Below are 21,829 nucleotides of genomic sequence, written 5' to 3'. Positions count from 1 at the left end.
TTTCGCTACACAAAAGGTCGAGCCAGGGTATAACTTCGCATGTCCTCTGTGGGAGAAATAGAGTGAGCTCGAAAATGCAGACGAAATGCGCCGGAAGTATTGTGTGTATCTGCGTGAGTGTTATGTTGTGGGTATTATTCAATCCGCTTGATTCCAGTCGTTCCCAAGCCCAATGCTGTTTTCGCCAGTTCCCGTAAACCGCGCAATGAAGATGCAACAGAAATGACGCTAATCCAAGGATGAATGCAAAAATAGTTGGTGTTTATGTCAAAGTAACAGGTAGTTAGGTGGTCTGTAAAAAACATCTTGTCAGGCTTTACAGTGCGGCGTTCTCGCGGCCCCTATCTAGAATCTCCGAAGGCACTGCGCTTCGTGTGCTGAATCGTACTTCAGTTCCTGGGTGCGCTTTGAAGATTGGTGCCGTTGTCTGGGTGTCGTGTCTCTGGTGCTTGATATCCCTTCCTACAAGTCCACTCTTGGTGCTGGGCTGCCTGGTAATACCATTTGCGTTCTTGGGAACAGAGGATGGTAGGGCGGGCATTTCAGGAATGTCATCGTCGGAATAGGTAGTAGACTGCGTCATGCGGAATTGCTGCTTGAGGCGTTGCTCTTCCACGCGATTAGATTGCTGGTTAACCCAAGAGTCGACAGTGCGGAAGCGAGGAACAGAAGAGCGCGATGTCATAAAACTCTCACGGGCAACTGACTGTGCAACGGTATCGCGGGATGGGTCATGAGGTGTTTGAGGAGCCTGCGAATTTGTCCAGCTGAACCTGCTTGCCATGCCTGCTGCAGCTCCAAACCCAGGTCGTTGAGAGATGGAGGGGCGGTTGGAGAGGAACTGACGGAACGATGGAGGAGCTGGGAGGTTGCTTGGTGGGCGCGATGGAGTGTCGGCAAATTGCAAGTCCTCGTCGTTGTCCAGCGATCTAGTGTTACGGGTTGATGCGCTCCGCCGTTTACCTTCAATCGGAAAGCTGGGCGAGACCGGCGTTTGGTTGTCATCGTGCGAGAGGGCGTCATCAAAGAAGCTTTGATTGCCGTCTCTAGTAGCGGGTTGACTGAAGCTGTCGCTGCGTCCAAGGGGTTGTAGGCGCTTCTGCGATGACGTCGAGCTAGACCTTACTGGGATTGCAGCTGGTCGAGGGGGGTCGATTCTATCATTCATTCCGTAACCGCGTTCATCGTCAAATGCATACTTCTTGTCTTGTCCGTATCGAGAGGACAGTTGTGGCGGTGGGCCATGGTGAAATTGCTGTTTGCCCTGCTGGACGACATCCCTCATGGAGAGACCACGTTTTCGCATAGTGTAAATTGCAAGCACTACCATGACAATGATGATTGTTGCGCCTTTTTTTCTGTTAGTGTGACCCTAAACGAACAAGATGGGCAGTCTCTGCGTACCGATGGAACCAGCCGCAATGAGCAAATGCTCAGTTGTTTGCGAGATGGGGCTGGTATCGCCAGATGACTGCTCAGCGAGAGGCGATGGTGGCATGGCCATTGACTTGGACGGTTCGCTAGCAGCGAGAGCAGCTGGGGTAAACGGTGGGATAGAATGTGTGGTGGTGGTCGATGGATTTATGTGCTGGCAAAGTTAGATAAGATTTCCAATGGCAGTGCTCGTCTTACAGCTCCAGATCCTGGCGACAATCCGATCGAAGGGGTTGACGTTGACGGGGGTGCTGAATATTCGAATTCATCATCCTCGCTTTCGGAATCCGTATCATTTGGGTTTGGTTTTGGTTGTGGTTGCTGTCGGCGCGAACGAGATCGTCCAAGTATGCGGTTTATAGTGGCCATTGGCTCTTCCGATTGCAGCCTTCTCTCGTGCTTGACTCCATCCTTGTCGACAACCACATAACCAACTCTGTTGTAAACTCCAAGGAGCCGTGTAGCAGGCATTGTGTCCGAAACGTGATGGCCTTTTGGATAGGGAGAGCCCCTCTCAGTCTTCCTGCCGCTCGATTCCTCCACCAGACATAATCCGCGCAATCGACCAGCGATGTAAAAAGCCTTCGCGATCGAAGATGGGCTCAAGTCCTAAGGCCTGGAGGACTGCGACCAGCGTAGTCGGGGGTTGTTAAGATTGGGTAAGGATGGTGTATGGGTGAAGGAGGGAATATGAGTAGGTAGGTAATTAACAATAAGCCCGCCAGCGGAACAAAGGTCAGAAAGGAAAGGAGCGTAGGTAAGCAGAGTAGCAAGGAAAGTCTGGGCGAACTCTCAAGACGAGACACGTTCATGCAAAAGGCGCGAGGGGTCGCATTTGAGAGAGTGCATGAAGGAGGCTAGTGCTGAGTCGCTCCTGGTCCCATGTCAGTTTGGAGAGAGGTAAAAGAGTGGGGCCGGGAGGAGGATAGGAAGGGCGAATTTAGTAGCAGTTGGCAGCCGAAAAGACTCCAAATGGCGGAATCAGGTAGCCAGGGTATGCCAAGGACGGCCGAGTACGGTTAGGTTGACAGAAATGAGCAGTAAATTGGCTCGGGAAGCTTTAGATATCGTCTTAGAGTTGTCTCAGAGCGCCATGGTCGGGTTTCAGCGCCCGTCTCTGGGGCAGATCAAACGCCACAGGGGTCCGTGGTGAGACTATCGGTCGGCCTGCAACTATTGGATATCGAGCACAGCTTGGTGAATCGCAGATGGCAGTCAAGCCTTTTCATAGTTCCCCGCATATAGGTAGCAGTGGGTTGTTTGCATCTTGTGTGGTGTGCAGGATGCAGCAGCAGCAGCAGCTTGGCTAGGTAGGGCGCCGTGCGGATAAGGGCTGTGCCGTGCAGTAAGTAGGGGAGACAAGCCACACATGTGCGTCGTACGAGGGCAGAAGAGGGCAGAAGAGGGCACCGCTGCGCCTCGCCTTGCCTTACACTGCCTTGGTCCGCCGCTTGCTCCACCCGAATCTTGCGTGCGTACGGACAATACGACCGCGTTTAGGGTCTGGCCGCCGCCGGGATCCGGCATGCGCCATCGGCTCTTTTCACAGCCAGAGAGCCAGAGGCACCCAATGTTTCGAGCCAGGGCGCGCAGGGGCGGATCAACTGTTTCCTTGCTGAGGCACGGGCGCCTTGGATGCCGCGGGGAGATCGACTGTGCTCGGGGCCCAAGCATGGAGTAATAATCAAACAAAAAAGTGCGCGCGTATGGGATGGCAGAGCACACGGCGACGACTAGTCGCCGGTGAACTGTGGCGGCGGGTCATGTGGCGGAGGTGGCAGTGGAGTGGCAGATGATGCGGCTGTGACGCGTGGTTTGGCTGAGCGCATTCCGAAATGTCCGCTGGCGCTGCTACGCCCCCTCCAAGGCGGCATTGCACCATCTGCTCAGTCATCCGGCGGCAGGAGGAGCTGAGCAAGCAACAAGTCTAGTGCTATATAATCTTGTGACGTGACCCCGTTGGCCCCATTCTGTCTTCACTCCTACACACACACACATTCAGCTCAGCCGACGTTGGAAACATACCCCTCACCAACCCCTCACCAGCCCTATACGCGCACCCTCTTCATTTCTCTTGGCCACACACGCTCAAAATGTCCGGCCCTTACGACCAATACAACCAGGGCTATCAGCAGCAATACCCGCCCCACGGCCAGCAGCAGTATCCACCTCAGCAAGGCTGGGACCAGGGCGGATATCAGCAGCCTGGCTACCCACCACAGCACCAGCAGGGCCAGGGCTATCAGGACCCGCAACAACAGGGCTATCAACAGCAGCAAGGCTACAACCAGCAGTATGGCGCACCTGCACACGGCGGTTTCCAGCACGGTCAGCAAGCGCCCTATGACCAGCAGCAAGGGTAAGAGAACATGCTCCCAATCAAAGTTTGCCATGATGCTCACGCCATTTTCAGTTATGGCCAACAACAGCAATACCCTCCATCCGGCCAGTACCCTGGTCAGCAGCCCTCGCACCAATTTCCCCAGCAAGGCGCCTATCCCCAAGACCAGTATCCCCAAGGCCAGAACCCATATGGCCAGCCCCAGCCAGGCCAACACGGCCCAACAGATCCCAATGCACAGGCCGAGGGTGATCGTGGACTGATGGGCGCGCTTGGTGGTGGTGCAGCCGGCTACTTTGGAGGTAACAAGATGGGCGGCCACGGCATTCTCGGTGCCATAGCAGGCTCCATCCTTGGCAGCAAACTCGAAGACAAGCACAAGAAAGGAAAGCACGGCAACGGCTATCACTAGAAGGGTAGTACAAGGCCAAGGGCCGCGTCCTTGACCTGATGCGTTATGATTTTTCTATGTAACACACGCACGTTTCTATGAATTGGTGGATCTGTCCTTGACGAAAGGGGGAAAGGGCGCTCTGGATTGCATCTTGATTACCCGATATGGGGGGGTTGTAGCATTGTTTTTGTGTGTATAAGCTTTTCATGCATTACTCTTTAAGCCCTTTTTTCCACGTACACTTATTATTCACAAACGAAATGAATTAAAACAATGCAATAGCATAAAGTTCAAGTTTTACCACACATGTACCCTTTTCGCAATCCTAACCGGTAATCACCGTCGGCTTAGAGTACACACGCGTCATGAGAAAGCTTCTTCTTTTTTGCGAGAGAGATTCCCCGGTTCTCAAACCAAAAAACTCCCCATGGTTTGCCCTTTCTTGGCCGCTCACGTCCGTCAATCAACCCGAAACAAACCCTCGACCACCTGTCATGTTCATCGGAAACATAATTCTCCATCCGGCATTTAACACGAAAGCAAATTTCTTGGTCCCCTAACCCCCCTAGTCTTAGTTGAAAAAGAGAGGGGCAGAGAGAAACAGAGGGAGAAAAGGGTGACGTACGTAGGCCTAAATACCATACGAATCTACCAAACATGGCATTCTTTCCGAGCCGGTTTGGTGGTGGTGGGCGCGGACGTTGAAACACGGACAGTGACCGAAACAAGGCCGGGTTAATTATTCCACACAAACAACCCCAAGTCGAGGTTCCTTTTTGCATACATCCAACAGATATTTACGGCCATTTTAACCTTCCCCCCCCCCTCCTTCTCTATTAAATTAAAAGATCGAACCAATCGGTTTCCCTCCCCCAACCCACCCACCAAAAAAATCCCATCACCCCGATCGATGCGCGTTGCATCTCTCACTCTCACTCCCCTTTCATCCTTGGCGTCTACTTGACGTCAGGGGAGGGGTGGGTAAGGGAGAAAACTCCGTTACTTTAGATTGTTTATCTGCAGGTACCCGTTGTTTTGAACCATCCACACACACCCCCCCCTTCTTATTTTCCCCGTTACACACGTACATACGTTACGTCACTTACGCCCTTTTTTCCACGTATACAAATGGCGTGTTCGAGAAACGCGGTAATATTCCGCGGGTATGCGTAGTACATTTGGGTTTGAAACGGAAACAGGGCGGGTTTTTTTGGCGCTTTTTTGGGTTCAGGAAGACGGGTTGACTAGATTACGTGTATGCATTGTGTGTGTGTGTGTGTGTGTGTGTGTGTGTGTGTGTGTGTGTGTGTGTACGCGTGGGCGGAGTAACAAATGGTATGTGCATATGCGTGGGTGCGGGAAGGGGAGGATCCGGATGAGGAAGCAATGCGATGTCTCGCTTTTTTTTCCCTGTTTCTGGTGGTGTACTACGTATGTTCAGGCGAGAATCACGTGATGTTTTACCTGTTGCGCGACTCGTCACGTATGTCGGAGTTTCGCTAGATATTATGGACCGAGGCGTTTAAGGGGTTAGTTCTCACGCCACTTACTAACATACACACTTTTCGGTTTTGATAGCGAGGGGACTCGGTCGGATTAGCGGGATGATTTCGTTATGTGTGACAAGGTGGGTTGGTGGAATGCGAGCTGGATATCTTGGCTGTGTCTTGAATAGGCAACAAACGGCTAGTTAGGTTCATATGGTTGTTTCGTTTCGTTTTGCTGGAGGTTGGGAAACTTTGCTTCTCTGCACTAGTAGAAATGAAGGTGATTAACGTGTGACGTGACAGCTAGGGTTCTGACAGCTTTCTAGCTTGAGTGTAAAACAAGTCTGAACTGAAAACAATGTATAATCAAAATAGGCTGTCTACGCCTAGATACTTGATGGATGCCGCTTGCTCATTGTTGAACAGCTATATCCTGGGTAGTTTGTATTTGGCTATGTGATTCTTCTAGGTAGTATGTCCTGTTAACTGCAGGGCATCCCTAAACCACATCGTAAACACCCCAATCCCCAAATCTCCAATCTTCAATGCTGTTCACCCACATTTCCACTTCCACCAGGGCCGCAATGTGCACTTGACAAGAGAACGTTTTGGCGGCCAACTGGGTAATCGTGGTTACGATCGCAGCCATCGCCAATGTTTGGGTTGGAACCATTCTGACACTGTAGACGTTTAGTTGATAGGAATTGTATTCAGCCATGAGCTACTAACACAGTATGCTGCTCTTCCGGTACTTGGATCCGTGTTGACGGCGCTGGTGCAACAGTAGTTACCAGTGGCGCTGCTTGTAGCTACAAGCGTAGCAAAGATTCCGATGAGCGATGTGAGTTTCATGGCGTAAGAAGTATTACTAATGGTTAAATTATCTGTTGTTGAATAGAAACGAGAAGAACACAATACCAGCCCCATAGGTATTTATGTGTTTCTGCAATATATAAAATGTAATTATCCCCACTCGTACACGAATCTACTAAAGCAAAACAGTTAGAAGCATGTAAGCACACTGGGATCATGGAAACTCAATTCTCGTAAAAGCGACAATCTTTCCAAAATAGCTGATAGACACGAGCGCACTAGTCTCGACTTGAGGAGCCTTACAGATATTTAGGTACACAACCCTTGTCTAATAATCTTGCGTACACAACTGTCCTTTACTTTTCCTCTGTACGCACCTTCGCATGCAACAAAAAGCTATCGGCTACCTAATTATATGCAAATGAGTCATCAGTACAGAAAATCCCTCATCTAAAGTACGAGAGCTTGTGACACCATCCGGGTCTGTGCACAAGAAGCTATTGCTAAGATCGATCATAATCATGTTGAATCCTGACACTTATACGTAACACTTACCCTATATAGAGACAGACATGACTTGGGACATGAGATTTATTATGTAAAGTAAAAAACTCTGACCAACTATAGATCTGAGACCAAATGGTAAAAGGATGGAGTTGCTGTGTTGTTTAGAAGTATAGTGGCTTTGCTGGTGTCTTGGGGCAACGCAAACAGATAGCGAACGTAACCAAATTCGTGTTAACAACATGACTGTGAGTACAACTCGCAAGCGGTTCTCATGAGAGATAGCTCTAGCTGTACACTGTTCTGTCTAATCATTGCTAAAAATGCTGGTTGCTCTGGCTGCTATATATCTGAGGTAGTCAGATACAAAACTTTGTTTTCTCAGAAAAAGTGCAATACTAGTCATGGATGAAGAAAATTCCGATCAAGCCTTTTCGACACTAAAAAGAAAACCCCTTACTGTGATAGCCACGAACAAAGAGAAAGAACTGTTTATCGATACTGAATTCCACTGCTTAGTGCTTTGGCTAGTCCAGCTAAAAGATAACAGTATGTCACGTGATCCGTGTTGAACTGCCAAGCAACTTGTGGAATGACAAAAGCCGGATAAAAAGGAGAAGCAGTGGTAGAGGAGAGAATGCGGGAGCAGTCTTCTGGCAGTGGGAAAGAGAAAAGCAGTGCATTCTGCACCAGCCTTCGGCCTCGCCACAGTTGCTCAATATGCTAGTCGTGTCGTGGTCGAAGAGTAGTTCGTGTCAGTGTCTTAGAGTTCATCATGTGATCATGTGACTAACCCAACACGAGCATCGCTAGTTTCTCGGCGCAGAGTGGACGAATGGCCGGGCTGATGGACAGGCCAAGCGGATTTTACTCGATGCCATCGAGTAAACTGGCTATGCTGGCCGCTGACTGGCCTGGTTGGCGGCTCGGTACCCCACATTATCTTTATCTTCCTTACCGCAACCCGCTATCTAGCGAGCCCTGACATGCAACCTCAACAGACCATGGTGCCTGAGATAGCGGTGCATCGCATCTCCGACGACTGGCCGTGAGCTTGGTGACATGTTTTCATCGAGTCAACCGTCCCCCAAAGTTTCTGCAGTCGTACTCCTATCGCGGAGATATCAGTGCAAGCGCGGCATCATACACTTCTTCAAGTGCACGCGATACGGTTACCGGCAAGGGGGCGCTGCGTCACACGCGGCACATCACCACCCATCATGCGATGCTGCACATGGCCACGGTGCCGAGTCCTGAAAATCCTGCGCTCTTGGACGGCATGCATTCAGCTGGTGTGCATCACCAGGGCCTTTTATGCGAGGTTATGGAGTGGGCCAGTGACGCTACTCGAGCATCAGAGTTAGGTGGAGCACGTCGCGTGGGCTATCTCGAGTCTAAGATAAGACTGCCGACAACGGTCTCTCCCACACCAACGAGAACAGCAATGGCAGCTAATCACGGAGACGATCTTAGATGCTTCATGTGTTGCCTTGTGGTCCTCCCCAGCATTTAAGATGGGCCACGCCCCGGTTTTAAGATCTGCTTGCAATCAAGATCGAGGCTCGTCTTTGTAGAAAGCACCCTAGAGCAAACGTTAGACAACCTTTTTTCCCTTTTCTATAGTCTTGTTATCCGTTCCGCGGAAATCAGCCACCGTGGATCCCGAACGGCAGCCACTTTTACCCCAACCCTCGTCAGCCGAAGACGCACCCAGACCTTCACTCGCTTCTGATAAACCCCCACGTCACACAAGCGGGGATCTTGAGCCATACCAAGCTACGCCGTCGAGCAGCCGGAGCGAAAGCTTCTTAAGGCCTGTGGTGGCCGCGACAGTCTTTCACTCCAGCGACGAACCGTTCTTCGCAAATCGCATCATGGAAAGGGTCAAGAAGTCAAAGGTCGCCCATTGGGCCAACAAGCTTGCCGTCGAGAACGAGCCTGGCCTCACCACCGCCCAGCTCATGCTGTACAACCACGATCTGAAGCCTGTATGTTCGGTCCCTCGCTTCCAAAATCCCTTCTTTTCTAACATCTCCAGGTTGAACCTGAGCGCCGACAATGGAGCGCGTGGAATTTCGTTGGTTTTTGGGTTGGTACGTCATTTTGCCTCATGCAACAAAAGCAATTGACATGGGCTAATTCCTTCACAGCCGACTCCTTCAACATCAACACATGGATGATTTCTTCCGCCAACATTGTCGATGGTCTCTCCTGGTGGCAATCATGGATTTGCGTTTGGGTAAGGAGTTTTGCGACTTTTCTGTGATACCACCCGCTGATTTGGAAAAATAGCTTGGATACTCAATCGCAGCTTGCTTCGTCTGCATGACGGGTCGTATCGGTGCGACATATCACATTTCGTTTCCCGTTGTTAATCGCGCATCTTTTGGCATTTGGGGCGCGCTATGGCCCGTATTCAATCGCGCAGCTATGGCCAGTATCTGGTATGGTGTCCAAGCATGGATTGGCGGCACATGTGTGCGCCTAATGATCCGAGCTATCTGGAACAACTGGCGAAATGTAAAGTCACCTTGCGAGTACTTTCTTGACCTCTGACTAACTTTTTTTCTAGGCCGACACTCCTGGAGGAGGAGGTATTGCCAATGGCATCCCCAGTTCTGGTACCAACACTGTCGACTTCGTCTCTTTCTTCCTTTTCTGGGCCGGATCTCTCCCGTTCATCTATCCGCCAGTCCACAAGATTCGCCATTTGTTCACCGTCAAGGCCTTCTTCGTACCTACTGCAGGAGTTGCTCTTTTCATCTGGGCGATCGTACGAGCAAAGGGACTGGGTCCTATTGTTAAGCAACCCAGTGAAGCCAAAGGATCCGAGCTGGGTTGGCTCATGGTCAAGGGCATCATGAGCGCGATTGCCAACTTCGCCACTTTGATTGTAAACGACCCTGATTTTTCACGTTTTGCGAGGAAGCCTTCAGACGCTTTTCTACCGCAGCTGCTTACCATTCCCATTGGATTTGCAGTCACGTCGTTCATTGGTATCATTGTATCGTCTTCTTCGACCGTCATCTTCGGAAATGCCATCTGGAACCCACTGGACCTGCTCGAGCAGTTTCTCAACGAGGGAGGGTCAGGCCAACGTTTCGGTGTCTTTGTCATTGCTGCTGCCTTCACCCTTGCACAACTCGGTACCAACATTGCGGCAAACTCAATCTCCGCCGGTACTGACATGACGGCTCTTGCGCCGCGCTGGATCACTATCAGACGTGGTGGTTATATTTGTGCGCTTGTCGGTCTCGTCATGTGCCCATGGAACCTCCTTGCCGACACCAACAGCTTCACCACCTATCTCTCCGCATACTCCGTCTTTCTCTCCTCGATTGCAGGTGTCATGATCTGCGACTACTACGTTGTGCGTAAGGGCTTCTTCCAAATTAAGGACCTTTACTCGGGAAAGAAAACCGGTCCATACTACTATACCCTCGGTTTCCACTGGCGCGGTTACGCCGCTTACATTGCAGGTGTCGCCATCAATGTTGTTGGTTTCGCCGGTGCCGTTGGCCGCAAGGTTCCCATTGGAGCCCAACGCATCTACGATCTCAACTTCTTTACTGGATTCTTGGTTGCCAGCATCACATACTGGGCACTTTGCAAGATCAGCCCCATCCCTGCTACGAGCGATGTCTGGATGGAGGTCGGAGATGAGATTACCGATATCAGTGTTGCATATCATAGCGATGATGGAGAGCGATACGATGAGGAAGTCATGCATGGGGGCAGTGGAAAAGGCGTCAAGGAGGATGCCCCAACCAAGCACTTTTAAGTGATGTTGGAGATGTTGTGATTTGTGGACGTTGGTACTAGATGGAGTTGATGCTTTGCGGGTTTAAGGGGCGAGAGATACCAGACCACGCCCGAGGTCACTGTCGTTTTGATTGCTATGGAATCTTTTATTCTAAACCTTCTTATTTACTGGTCGTCTTCGCATGTTCCTATTTGCTGAATTAGAGCACTGACGTAATTACTTCTAGCGTCCAGTAATTCCCCTTTTGGTAAAGAATAAGATGCATGCATACAGATCGAGAGTGGGTTAGCGTATCTCCTTAGCGTCCGGTAATGTCTCACAACTTGCAACTCGGTAAGGCTGTCTCCTCGTCAATACTATCACCAGGGATATATTATCTCGGGCGTTCAAATGCACCACGTGTCTTGCAATCCAATTAATCAGATCAGAACGTATCACAAAAGCAGTCATCATGTTTTCTCGATCGCGCTGACAAACTACATTTTTTCTTAACCTTGATCATTCAACCACGATACAGTACTATACCCGCCGACGAAATCGAGTATCATCTCCCAGCCAACAACTCGCCAAAAGCATCAACTGAAAATAAACCGCCATCGCCAAAATTCAAGTTTTGTATAAACCACAACGATCCAACTGTTCCGTACCCAAAACATCCAGAGGTCTACGACTCGAACCCCACAGCCTCGCGCTCGCGGCCCGCACTCCGCCATCTAACATATAGTAGTAACGATCCAGCATCGCTTCCCCAGATCACACAGCCCTTTTCGTCACGCGTCATTACACGCCTTATCTGTACCACGCCCTAAATTAAAAACAAAAAAAAAACCTCCCGAATCCACATAAACACGGGGTATCAGTTTAGGACTGGCCCATTTTCTTCGTCTTGTTCCGATCGCTGACTTACATTGCTTATTTCCCGATACAGCTCAGGATTTGTTGCAAAGAGAAAACAAAAAAGAGCCGGCATGGAGGCTATGTATCCGTGCCTCTTGGCTGTTTCTAGTGGGGAAACATGTATATTGCTTGTACAGCTAGTTTGCTTTTAGCCGGGCCGATGGCAAGTAGAGAGCGTAGATTGGGGGGTCAGTCGTTTATTATTGTGGGGTCAACTGTACTATCGTATTTCTAATGGGGCGATGGCGGGAGGGGCGAAGGGTGACGGTGGAGTCTGTGGAAGGGAGGAGGGGAGCTGGAGATGAGTGGGTAGGTAAGTTGGTCATGTGGGAATAAGGCGGGAGTGATATAGGGGGAGGTTTGATTTGGACGATGTATTGTCGAGAGTGATTGCATATAAAAGGGGAGGCTGGCGTGCAACCGAAGAGAAGGAGTATGAGATAGTGTTGATAACGAAGAACAAACTAACTACTTATCGACTCAACATGTTGTTTTCCAACATCTTCCTACCTACGGCGCTCCTGGCTGCTCAGGCTGCTGCCCACGGCGCAGTCACCAGCTATGTTATCGACGGCGTGACATACCCAGGGTAAACTACACCACCAGCACCACCGCCTTCAGTCTTCTTTTTCCCCACAGTCCCTTCATACGCAACAAGGCTAACACTTCCGACTCCCAGCTACGAAGGTTTCTCCCCCGCTTCCTCCCCCAAAACCATCCAACGCCAATGGCCCGACTACAACCCCACCATGAGCGTCACAGACTCTAAAGTCATGTGCAACGGCGGCACATCCGCCGACCTCGTCGCAAAGGTTAAAGCCGGCGGCAAGATCCGCGCAATCTGGAAGCAGTGGACCCACGAGCAGGGTCCCGTCATGGTCTGGATGTACAAGTGCTCCGGCGACTTCAAGTCGTGTGATGGAAGTGGAAAGAAGTGGTTCAAGGTAAACTCATCCTCTTCTCTCCCCCTTCCCTTCCCCCCTCCCCCCTCCCAACCCAAAGGAAGAGAAAACAAAAACGAAGAAGTACAACAAGAAGGAGAAGGGATAGAAACGCTGACCACGTACAAAGATCGACCAACAAGGCATGACCGCACCCCCCCTCTCCGGCCGCAACTGGGGCACCGCCTTCGTCCTCAAGAACCTCTACTGGGAATCCACCGTCCCTGCCACCCTCGCCGCCGGCAACTACCTCGTCCGCCACGAGCTGCTCGCTCTGCACCAAGCACGCAGCCCCCAATTCTATGCTGAATGCGCGCAAATCGAAGTCACGGGTGGCGGCTCCGCATCGCCGAGTGGTGACTACCTCGCTACGATTCCTGGGTATGCGTCGCAGAACGACCCGGGTATCATGGTCGATACGTACAGCAGCACGCAGACTACGTATACGTGCCCTGGACCCAAAGTGTGGAGTGGTTAAGAAAGTGATGAGAAGGAGGTTGTTGTTGAAGGGCGGATCAGGGGAAAGGGCCGGGCAGGACTGGAAAAGTAAGATTCCTAGTTCGTGAGAGGCGAAGAGAGCAAAGTGTATATAGTAGTAGAGAATAGTGCATGAATACAAGACTGCAGATGAATGATTCGAACTTTTATCTTTATTTTGGGGGGTTTTTTTTTAATCAACTATCTACATACTATCTACTATGGAAGAATACAGTATTTCATCGCATTCGTTCTTCGCTATACAAACATTTGACATGGATGAAAAAAAGAGGGGGTATAATATAAACAAAATGGCGCGGCAAACTGCAACACTTCTTCGTCTACTACTCATCATCGTCGTCGTAATCTTCTCCAACAGCAGCCCATCCGCATTGCCATCTTCTTCCCTCGCTCTCTCCGCCTGTCCTGAGCTCCCTCGCCTGGGGCCCCTCTTTCCATCTTCGCACACGGAAGTCATCGCTTACGCTGATCAAGCTACCGTTGCGTGCCCATGAAACACTCGTGACTTCTGCGTCGTGACCTCGCACAAGAGCTGTTCCATGCTCGTAGATAGGAATCGTGTCTGGGCAACGGCTGTTGGTAGTTGAACGGGATAGTAATACCCTTGATGATTTTCCGGTAAGGGTAGAAATGTCCGGGAGGTCATCTGTGTCGTCTTCGTATCGTGTTTCGCGCTTGAGAAACGTTTCATCAGTAGGGAATAACACTGGACCGCCGTCTGTGCTGCCAACTGCCAGCATCTCCGTCTGGTCGTTGCAAGTCTTTCGCAAAGATGCTTTGACGTAGAATGAACCTGCGTGGAAGCTCTGGTGACGAAAGCCGTAAATTGGCCCGAGGCCCTCTTGGCCAACACCACAGTATTTTTGTTTCGATGCGGATGTCGAAGAGAGTTCAGGAGCTACACCAAGGATGAGGTGGTTTGTGGAATAAGCATAAACGGTGTTGTCCTTGCTTAATGCGTAAAGTCGGGATGCGTCGCCACTAAGGGTAAGTGAGTTGATGGCAAAGTGTCGGTGGCGGTTATGGGATTCGGGGTGTCGTGTAGTCGCAATGGGGATGGCTGGGCCTCGCAGAGAGTATCGGCCTCTGATATCCCAGAGCTTGACACATGTGGAAGCATCCGAGGCAGTCAAAAGCAAATGCTCACGACCTTCGGGTAAGAAAGTGAGGGCAGTGACCGAGATGTCGTTTCGACGATTGATGCTCTCTACCTTACTGCTCGATGCAGTTCGGGTAGCAGAAAGTGCAGATGACGGCAGGCTAATGTCGGCATGTGCTGAGGCAAGGGTTCGGACGACGCTGGCATATGGGGCATCGGATCCCCAAGCTGAATGTATCGATCCTTGGTTGCCTTTGCATCGGAGGTCCCATATCTGCACAGCACCATCTCGGCTCGATGTGGCGACGATCTTGTCATCCCCTGGTTGGAAACGCACTTGCTTTACTGATGACTTATGTTTGGCCAAAACAGCAAGAGTCTGCTGCGTACGAACATCGACAATCTGTGCAGTTTGGTCACCAGACCCTGCTGCCAGATGAGAGTCGTCAGAGGAGAATTGCAGGTCCATGATGGCGTTAGAATGAGCTTTCCATGATAAATGTGCTTTGGAAAAGTCGCCCTCTGAATCTAACAGATGAATGTTTCCATCTTCATCTCCAATGGCGAGTAGAGAGTTGGCTATAACAGGTTAGTATTATGACAGTGATTGCTGTGCATGAAACTCACTATTGCAACTGGCGGTGCAAAAGGGCGGGGCGTCTTGGGGTAACTGATGCAAGTCGTCTGAACTACTGTAGAAGTTGGCCGTCTGGTCCTGCCATGACGCGCCGTGGTCTCTTCGAAACCCTCGACCTACACCGACGACGCCACCAAATGACCGTTGCAATGTTCTTGACGGTCCTCCCAGTTGCTTCAACCGTCGAATGGGTGTGGGGTATACGGAGGGCTCATCCAGGTCGGCCAAGTCGTCGAGTACATCAAAGGGCGGTGCATCGAGTGCTGGAGGGGTGACGTAACGCGATCGTTTCGAGGGCGACGACTGGGCAGGTGAACTCTCAGGCGACAGATAAGGTTTCCGCTTGCGGCTGCTCTGGGGGGTGCGCATCTGGTTCTCAATGTCGACAAAGTTGACTGTTTTTCGGGGGGTACTTCGCGTTGCCCGGCCACGGTTCAGAGCTGACCGGGTGATGTCCTGTAACTGACGGCCCGAGCGCGAGAGCGAAGTGCGCGAAGAGACATCTTTGGAGTGTCGGGGTGTGAAGAAGCGAGTGAAGCGCTTGGGAGTGATGGGAGGTGGCCGTTTGGGCTTCCGTGAGCAGGCTGCTGCGGATGAGGCGGGAGGCGGCGATGAGAAGAGCTCTGGAGTGGGCTCTTGGAGGAGCATGCTGCGAGGGGCGCAGGGCGACGACATGGTGTTGAGAAGGGGTGGGAGTATGTGAGAGAGACACCAATGCACAGCTCAGGTGAACACACGCGGGCAGCCAGGAAGGAGCGACCCCAATATGGGACGAATGCTCATATGATACGCCCGGCGAGGTTGGAGAGGAAGGTGCACGACCTGCGCACGTCGCGAAGAGCAGGCGCGACCGACGTGCACCGCTATGCCTTTTTGGGCCTTAAGTGGCCCGGCGTTCCCTCCAAACGCACCCTCTTCACTGGCAATGCACGGCAGCGAGGCGTTTCTGGAGCACAGAGAGTGAGTGCATGTTGATCGCAATGCTCCAATCCATCTGTATCCCGAAAATCGGCACCATGTTCATTCAACAGCGTCGTTGAGGCGTCGCGTGCCATCTCGTCATCGAGGACGTGGGAGGCGCGGCGTCCCTGCTGGCGCGGTTGGTGGGAGAACCTGGGCGCATGGACCCACCAAAAAAAGTCGAAGAACATTGCGCTTCGAACTCTTGGCGGAATCTTCACCACTCGACCCTCTCTACGCCCGCACACATCCCACACCACACAATGGGCGCGGTCAAGCGGAAAGCTGAGCAGGGCGCCACCCCTTCCAAAAAGCCCAAGGGCGCATCCGGCGACCGATCAGCGAAGCGGCGCAAGTCCGATGTCGACCAGCAATCGCCTGCAAAGGCGAAGCTCGAGAGCGCTGCACCGCCAACCAGCATTTTCAAGGATGAAGAGAAGAAGTCGTTTCCCAGAGGCGGCGCCAGTGTCTTGACCCCGCTCGAACACAAGCAAATCCAGATCAAGGCGAACCAGGATGTTCTTTTCGAGCAATCCGGCCAGAAGCGTCCTGGCGGCGATGATGGCGAAGGATATAACGACATGGGTTCTGAGGACGATGAGAAAAAGTCTGCGCCCAAGTCAAAGAAGAAGGTTACCAAGAAGAGCAAAAAGACACACGAGAGCGGCGAGAAGGAGGATGTGGTAAAGGTCGAGACTCTCAGCTACAAGGTAAGAAAAACGCTGCGCAGCTTCGGCGCTAGACTAATAATATCAGAAACTCTCGCCTGGAACCATTGTGCTTGGTCAGATCACCGACATTTCCCACCAAGACCTTGTGCTTGCCCTCCCCAACAACCTAGTTGGCTACGTCCCGCTCACTGCCGTGTCCGACAAACTCAACGAAAGGCTAGAGAAGCTCCTCAAGGAAGACGAGAGTGACAAGGAAGAAGGAAGCGACAAGGATGATTTTGAGGATGTTGATCTCAAGGACCTCTTCTCCGTGGGACAGTACCTTCGTGCATGCATTACCGCAACCAGCAGCGAAGGCGCAAAAGCAAGGAAGCGGCTCGAACTTTCAATTGAGCCCAAGTTGGTCAACACGGGCCTTACCAAGCGCAAAATACCCGTCAATGGTATGATACAAGCGTCTGTTGTGAGCAACGAGGACCACGGTCTGGTCATGGATCTTGGCTTGAACGACGCCACATTGAAAGGCTTTTTACCAAAGGGCGAGCTTGGTCCAAACCTACTGCACTCAAAAGTCCAAGAGGGTGCCGTCTTTATGTGTCTGATCACCGGGCTCAATTCTGACGGGCGCATCGTTAAACTCTCTGCCGACCACACCAAGGCAGGAAACCTGACCAAGGGCAACACCTTGACAGAAGCACCTACCATTGACGTGTTCCTCCCGGGAACTGCGGTCGACCTTCTTGTTACAGAAAACACGCCAAACACAATCACGGGCAAGATTCTGGGCTTGATAGATGCGACGGCCGACGCATACCACTCCGGCGCGACTGAGAAGGCCACCGACATGTCTCAAAAGCACAAGATCGGATCCAAAGTAAAGGCCCGTGTTTTGTTCACATGTCCCGGCTCAGATCCCAGGAAGGTCGGCGTGTCTTTACTAGACCATGTGCTTTCGTTGTCTACGCGCATGTCCGGAAAACCCAAAGAGCGCAAGCCTCCCATCGACCTGCTGCCAATTTCCACCATTGTTGAAAGCGCAAAGGTCGTCAAAGTGGCACCAAGCCAAGGCGCATTCTTCGACCTTGGGATTAAAGATGTTGTTGGCTTCGCCCACATTTCGCGACTCTCAGACGACAAAGTCGATATTCTCTCAGAGGAGGCTGGTGCATTCAAGCTTGACTCGAAGCACAAGGCAAGAATTGTTGGCTACAACGCTCTTGACGGACTTTTCCAGTTGTCCCTTGAGAAGAAGGTCATTGACCAACCCTTTCTCCGAATTGAGGACATCAAAGCTGGTGAAGTCGTCAAGGGCAAAGTGCACAAGCTTTTCGCAGACAAGACTGGAGCAACCGCTGTTCTTGTTCATCTTTCTGATGGTATCACTGGTCTGGTTCCGGAGATGCATCTCGCTGATGTCCGATTACAACATCCAGAACGCAAGTTTAGAGAAGGACTGCCGGTCACAGCTCGAGTGCTTTACACCGAACCCGCGAGACATCAAATACATCTTACCCTCAAGAAGTCATTGGTCAACTCCGAAGTGAAGCCTTGGACAAACTACGACATGATTTCAGAAGGCGCTACCGGTCCTGGAATTTTGGTCCGTGTCCGTCGTAATGGAGCCACTGTGCAATTTTACAATCGTGTAAGGGCATGGCTTCCAGTCGCGGAGATGAGCGAAGCATTCATTCATGACGCAACACGACACTTTCATGCTGGACAGGTTGTCAACGTCCGTGTCCTCTCTGTTGACGCAAAGGAACGTCAGCTCTTGGTGTCCTGCAAGGATCCTGCTGCTGTTGATACCAACAAGGAAGCCGCCTTCAATGCTCTCAATCCCGGTGGTATCGTCAAGGGAACGGTTGTTGAAAAGTCTGATGAATCAGCTACTCTGGACATTGGCAACGGTGTCAAGGGCATTCTTCGCCTTGGTCATCTGACTGACGGATCAGAGAAGAAGGACATCTCAACCATGAAGAAGATTCGTGTTGGTGGAACTTTGGAAGACCTTGTCATTCTCACCAAGCATGGTAAATCCAAAACGGCGACCGTATCCAACAAACCTAGTCTTCGAAAAGACGCACAGGCCTCAAAGCTTGCCATTAGTATTGAGGATCTGCAAGCGGGCGAGACTGTGCATGGATTCGTGCGCGGTATTCTCTCAGACAAGGTCTTTGTCGAGCTTGGCAATGGCATCAGCGGTGCACTGTTCAGATCGCAGTTACCGGAAGATATGGCCGCGGCGCCCGAATTTGGCCTCCGTAAGGACCAATCCATCACTGCCCGAGTCACGCATGTAGATGTTGGAAAGGGACTCTTTTGGTTGTCAATGAAGTCTGAAGCTGAAGCTGCTTCAGCAAAGGCTGCTGCTGCCCCTCCAGTAAAGGTAGCAGAGCCTCTGGTTGACCCAGTGGACCCTAAACTGACATCTACCGACGACATCAAGTTTGGTACTCTGATGACTGTCCGTGTCCGGTCAGTCAAGGACACACAACTCAACGTTGAGCTTGCCGCAAATGTTCCCGGTCGCATTTCTGTATCAGAACTGTTTGAGAACTGGGACAGCATTCCCGACAAGAAGCGACCAACTGCACACTTCAAGATGAACGATACCATCCAGGCTCGGGTTTTGGGAAGGCATGATCCTCGCAATTTCCGTTTCCTACCGATCACATCTCGGTCAAGCAACAAGACGACAACATACGAAATGACTGCAAAGACGGAGGAGATCAAGTCAGAAGCGGATGTGTTGAGCCTCGATAAAGTTACAACCGGCTCGTCTTACATTGCTTTCATCAACAACATTGCCGACCGCCATGTCTGGGTGAACATCTCAGCCAACATCCGCGGGCGCATTGACTTCTTCGACCTGACTGATGATCTTGAGAAGCTATCTGACGTTGAGAAGAACTTTCCTGTGGGTTCTGCTCTCAAGGTCCGCGTAAAGGCAGTGGATGCTGTGAATGGAAAGCTAGACTTGACAGCTGCATCTACAGTGACCGGCAAATCGCTGTCTCTCCAAGACCTGAAAGTCGGTCACGTCCTACCCGCACGTGTGACCAAGCTGCACGATGCATCGATTGTTGTCCAAATCAACGAAAGCATCGCTGCACCCATCTTCATGGAGCAGTTGGCAGATGACTACGACAAAGCTCAACCGAAGAACTTTGTGGTTGGCGATGTCTTGCGAGTGTGCGTTATTGACATTGACATTCCAAACAAGAAACTAGGATTGTCGGCCAGACCTTCCAGGGTCCTGAGCTCTTCATTGCCAGTCAAGGATCCCGAAATCACCGACCGTGCACAGCTCAAGGTAAACCAAGTCGTCCGTGGCTTCGTCAAGCACATTGCAAACAACGGTGTCTACGTCCGTCTAGGTCCACATGTTGAAGCCTATGTCCGCGTCAGTCATCTTTCGGACGAGTACATTAAAGACTGGAAGAGTGCATTCCATGTGGATCAGCTCGTGACCGGCAAGGTTATCTCGAACAAGGACGATCAGCGCAACCCACAGCTGAGTCTGAAGACTTCAGTCATCAAGACAGACTACGTCGAGCCCCTGGACTTTGCTAATCTAAAGATTGGCCAAATCGTCACTGCCAAGGTCAGGCATGTAGAGGACTATGGTGTCTTTCTCATTGTCGATAACTCGAATAACGTTAGCGGTCTTTGCCACATCTCTCAAATAGCAGATGCTCTCGTTGATAAGGAGAAGCTCAAGGATATGTACAAGAAGGATGATGTTGTCAAGGCCAAAGTCATCAAGGTTGACCCCAAGTCGAGGAAGGTCAGCTTTACATTGAAGTATTCACAAGTCAAAGACCAAGGCGAAGATGAGGAGATGGAGGACGCCTCAGATGTCGAGCAATCTGAGGATGGCTATTCTGACGGAGGAATCGAGCTCGACGATGACGTTGATATGAGGAGCGTCAAGAGCGCCGAAAGTGATGATGACATTGAGCTTGCCGATGCAGACAGCTCTGACGAGTCTGACAACGACGAGTCAAAGGCAACCGCAAAGGGCCTCAGCACTTCTGGTTTCGACTGGACAGGCGCCACTCTCGACTTCGATCAGCAAAAAGGTGCGGCTGAATCCGAGTCCGAAGATGATGCTCCAAAGAAGAAAAAGAAGAGCAAGAAGGCCACCATCAAGGAGGATCGCACTGGTGACCTTGATGCCTATGGCCCTCAGTCTGTCGCAGATTACGAGCGCTTACTCCTCGGACAGCCTAACAGCGCCGAGCTGTGGGTACGCTATATGGTGTTCCAGCGCGAGGTCAACGAGATTGAGAAGGCGCGACAGATTGCCCGTCGTGCGCTGGCCACCATCAACCCGCGAGAGGAGAAGGAGAAGCTCGACGTCTGGACTGCCTTGCTGCACTTGGAAAATGACTTTTCCAGTGACGATGCAATCAACGCCGTCTTCAAGGAGGCATGTCAAAACAATGATGAGCGCGAAATCCACGAGCGCATGATCAAGATTTACATTTCATCGGGCAAGATTGACGTGAGTATCTACGTTCCCTGACCGTCTTTTGCAAGTTTGCTAACAGCATGATAGAAAGCAGATGAGCTTTATCAGTCCATGATGAAGAACAAGTCGTTCACAGCCGACCCGAAGTTCTGGCTTTCTTACGCCGCATTCCTCATGGACGTTATCCAGCCGCCATCTCCAGCTCGGGCCCGCGCCCTTCTCCAACGCGCCACACAATCTGTTGCAGCCGCTCAACACCGGTATCTTACCCAAAAGTTTGCCGCGCTGGAATTCAAGTCGCCCAATGGCGATACCGAGCGCGGCCGCACCATCTTCGAGGGTCTCGTCGACACTTTTGCCAAGAAGGGAGATGTATGGGACATGTATCTGATGCTTGAGCAGAGTCACGGTGAGGCTGACAAGGTGCGGGATTTGTTCGAGAGGATGACCAAGGTGGGCAAGTCTTCGAGGATCAGGGGCGTGTTCAAGAAGTGGGCAGAGTGGGAAAATAGCGTGGGGAACAAGAAGGGGGTTGAGAAGGTGAAGAAGCTGGAGGAGGCATGGAGGGAGAAGAAGGCGGAAGAGGCGGAGAAGGATAACGAGTAAACGTTAGTTCTTGTTGTTGAACTGGATCGATGTTCGGTTGAATTACGATGCATTAGTAGGTGTTTTAGAGTAACGGGAAAATGCTCAAGGAAAAAAAGCGGTATCGGTCTTGTTTGCTTATTCTATTGGAACTGAGAAGCAGTGGTGACTGATGCACAAGTAGGGAATTGATGAGATGCGGTCGTGTGTCCTCTTCTCCTTTTTTCTTTTTTGCTGTTCAACGGTTTTTGTTTTGGGCCGTTTTTTTTTCAAAAGGAGAGAGTGGCGTGATAGTCTAGAGACTCGTTTCCAAATGCAATCATACACAATT

General features: G+C 51.2%; 7 protein-coding genes across 7 annotated transcripts; 4 read left to right on the top strand and 3 right to left on the bottom strand.

Annotated features, from left to right (window-relative positions):
* Nucleotide 1: 1 nt before the first annotated feature.
* On the bottom strand, nucleotides 2-2,139 carry PSV08DRAFT_9140 (uncharacterized protein). The gene is made up of 3 exons (XM_014221945.2): nucleotides 1,633-2,139; nucleotides 1,405-1,588; nucleotides 2-1,350 (listed from the first exon to the last, which is right to left on the bottom strand). The coding sequence occupies exons 1-3, from the start codon at nucleotides 1,903-1,905 to the stop codon at nucleotides 317-319; spliced, it is 1,491 nt and encodes a 496-aa protein (XP_014077420.1). The 5' UTR covers nucleotides 1,906-2,139; the 3' UTR covers nucleotides 2-316.
* A 1,297-nt stretch (nucleotides 2,140-3,436) lies between these two features.
* On the top strand, nucleotides 3,437-4,436 carry PSV08DRAFT_319480 (uncharacterized protein). The gene is made up of 2 exons (XM_014221946.2): nucleotides 3,437-3,793; nucleotides 3,848-4,436. Exons 1-2 carry the CDS (start codon nucleotides 3,528-3,530, stop codon nucleotides 4,185-4,187), a joined length of 606 nt encoding a protein of 201 aa, XP_014077421.1. The 5' UTR covers nucleotides 3,437-3,527; the 3' UTR covers nucleotides 4,188-4,436.
* Nucleotides 4,437-5,925: 1,489 nt separating this feature from the next.
* PSV08DRAFT_364402 (uncharacterized protein) lies at nucleotides 5,926-6,558 on the bottom strand. Its single transcript, XM_014221947.2, has 2 exons — nucleotides 6,386-6,558; nucleotides 5,926-6,336 (listed from the first exon to the last, which is right to left on the bottom strand). Exons 1-2 carry the CDS (start codon nucleotides 6,506-6,508, stop codon nucleotides 6,199-6,201), a joined length of 261 nt encoding a protein of 86 aa, XP_014077422.2. The 5' UTR covers nucleotides 6,509-6,558; the 3' UTR covers nucleotides 5,926-6,198.
* A 1,992-nt stretch (nucleotides 6,559-8,550) lies between these two features.
* On the top strand, nucleotides 8,551-11,008 carry PSV08DRAFT_207161 (permease for cytosine/purines, uracil, thiamine, allantoin-domain-containing protein). The gene is made up of 5 exons (XM_014221949.1): nucleotides 8,551-8,961; nucleotides 9,012-9,066; nucleotides 9,124-9,212; nucleotides 9,266-9,493; nucleotides 9,546-11,008. Exons 1-5 carry the CDS (start codon nucleotides 8,848-8,850, stop codon nucleotides 10,752-10,754), a joined length of 1,695 nt encoding a protein of 564 aa, XP_014077424.1. The 5' UTR covers nucleotides 8,551-8,847; the 3' UTR covers nucleotides 10,755-11,008.
* Nucleotides 11,009-12,118: 1,110 nt separating this feature from the next.
* PSV08DRAFT_249825 (glycoside hydrolase) lies at nucleotides 12,119-13,052 on the top strand (the record flags this gene model as incomplete). Its single annotated transcript, XM_014221950.1, has 3 exons — nucleotides 12,119-12,222; nucleotides 12,313-12,577; nucleotides 12,705-13,052. 3 exons carry the CDS (start codon nucleotides 12,119-12,121, stop codon nucleotides 13,050-13,052), a joined length of 717 nt encoding a protein of 238 aa, XP_014077425.1.
* Nucleotides 13,053-13,203: 151 nt separating this feature from the next.
* Nucleotides 13,204-15,483, bottom strand: PSV08DRAFT_227886 (WD40-repeat-containing domain protein; the record flags this gene model as incomplete). Its single annotated transcript, XM_014221951.1, has 2 exons — nucleotides 13,204-14,750; nucleotides 14,799-15,483. The coding sequence occupies 2 exons, from the start codon at nucleotides 15,481-15,483 to the stop codon at nucleotides 13,396-13,398; spliced, it is 2,040 nt and encodes a 679-aa protein (XP_014077426.1). The 3' UTR covers nucleotides 13,204-13,395.
* A 548-nt stretch (nucleotides 15,484-16,031) lies between these two features.
* On the top strand, nucleotides 16,032-21,829 carry PSV08DRAFT_207153 (uncharacterized protein; the record flags this gene model as incomplete). The annotated part of the gene is made up of 3 exons (XM_014221952.1): nucleotides 16,032-16,478; nucleotides 16,558-20,946; nucleotides 21,001-21,829. 3 exons carry the CDS (start codon nucleotides 16,032-16,034, stop codon nucleotides 21,517-21,519), a joined length of 5,355 nt encoding a protein of 1,784 aa, XP_014077427.1. The 3' UTR covers nucleotides 21,520-21,829.

The sequence above is a fragment of the Bipolaris maydis genome (genome assembly GCF_028858645.1).
Source record: "Bipolaris maydis strain C4 unplaced genomic scaffold PSV08scaffold_11, whole genome shotgun sequence".
NCBI classification, from domain to species: Eukaryota; Fungi; Ascomycota; class Dothideomycetes; order Pleosporales; family Pleosporaceae; genus Bipolaris; species Bipolaris maydis.
This window is presented reverse-complemented; position numbering and strand designations above follow the sequence as displayed.

Coding starts and splice junctions, on each gene's coding strand:
- PSV08DRAFT_319480 (XM_014221946.2), top strand. CDS start 3,528: ATGTCCGGCCCTTACGACCAATACAACCAGGGCTATCAGCAGCAATAC. Junction 3,794..3,847: donor CCCTATGACCAGCAGCAAGG/GTAAGAGAACAT, acceptor CGCCATTTTCAG/TTATGGCCAACAACAGCAAT.
- PSV08DRAFT_364402 (XM_014221947.2), bottom strand. CDS start 6,508: ATGAAACTCACATCGCTCATCGGAATCTTTGCTACGCTTGTAGCTACA. Junction 6,337..6,385: donor CCGGAAGAGCAGCATACTGT/GTTAGTAGCTCA, acceptor AAACGTCTACAG/TGTCAGAATGGTTCCAACCC.
- PSV08DRAFT_207161 (XM_014221949.1), top strand. CDS start 8,848: ATGGAAAGGGTCAAGAAGTCAAAGGTCGCCCATTGGGCCAACAAGCTT. Junction 8,962..9,011: donor ACAACCACGATCTGAAGCCT/GTATGTTCGGTC, acceptor TAACATCTCCAG/GTTGAACCTGAGCGCCGACA. Junction 9,067..9,123: donor TTTCGTTGGTTTTTGGGTTG/GTACGTCATTTT, acceptor ATTCCTTCACAG/CCGACTCCTTCAACATCAAC.
- PSV08DRAFT_9140 (XM_014221945.2), bottom strand. CDS start 1,905: ATGCCTGCTACACGGCTCCTTGGAGTTTACAACAGAGTTGGTTATGTG. Junction 1,589..1,632: donor TGTCGCCAGGATCTGGAGCT/GTAAGACGAGCA, acceptor TAACTTTGCCAG/CACATAAATCCATCGACCAC. Junction 1,351..1,404: donor CATTGCGGCTGGTTCCATCG/GTACGCAGAGAC, acceptor ACAGAAAAAAAG/GCGCAACAATCATCATTGTC.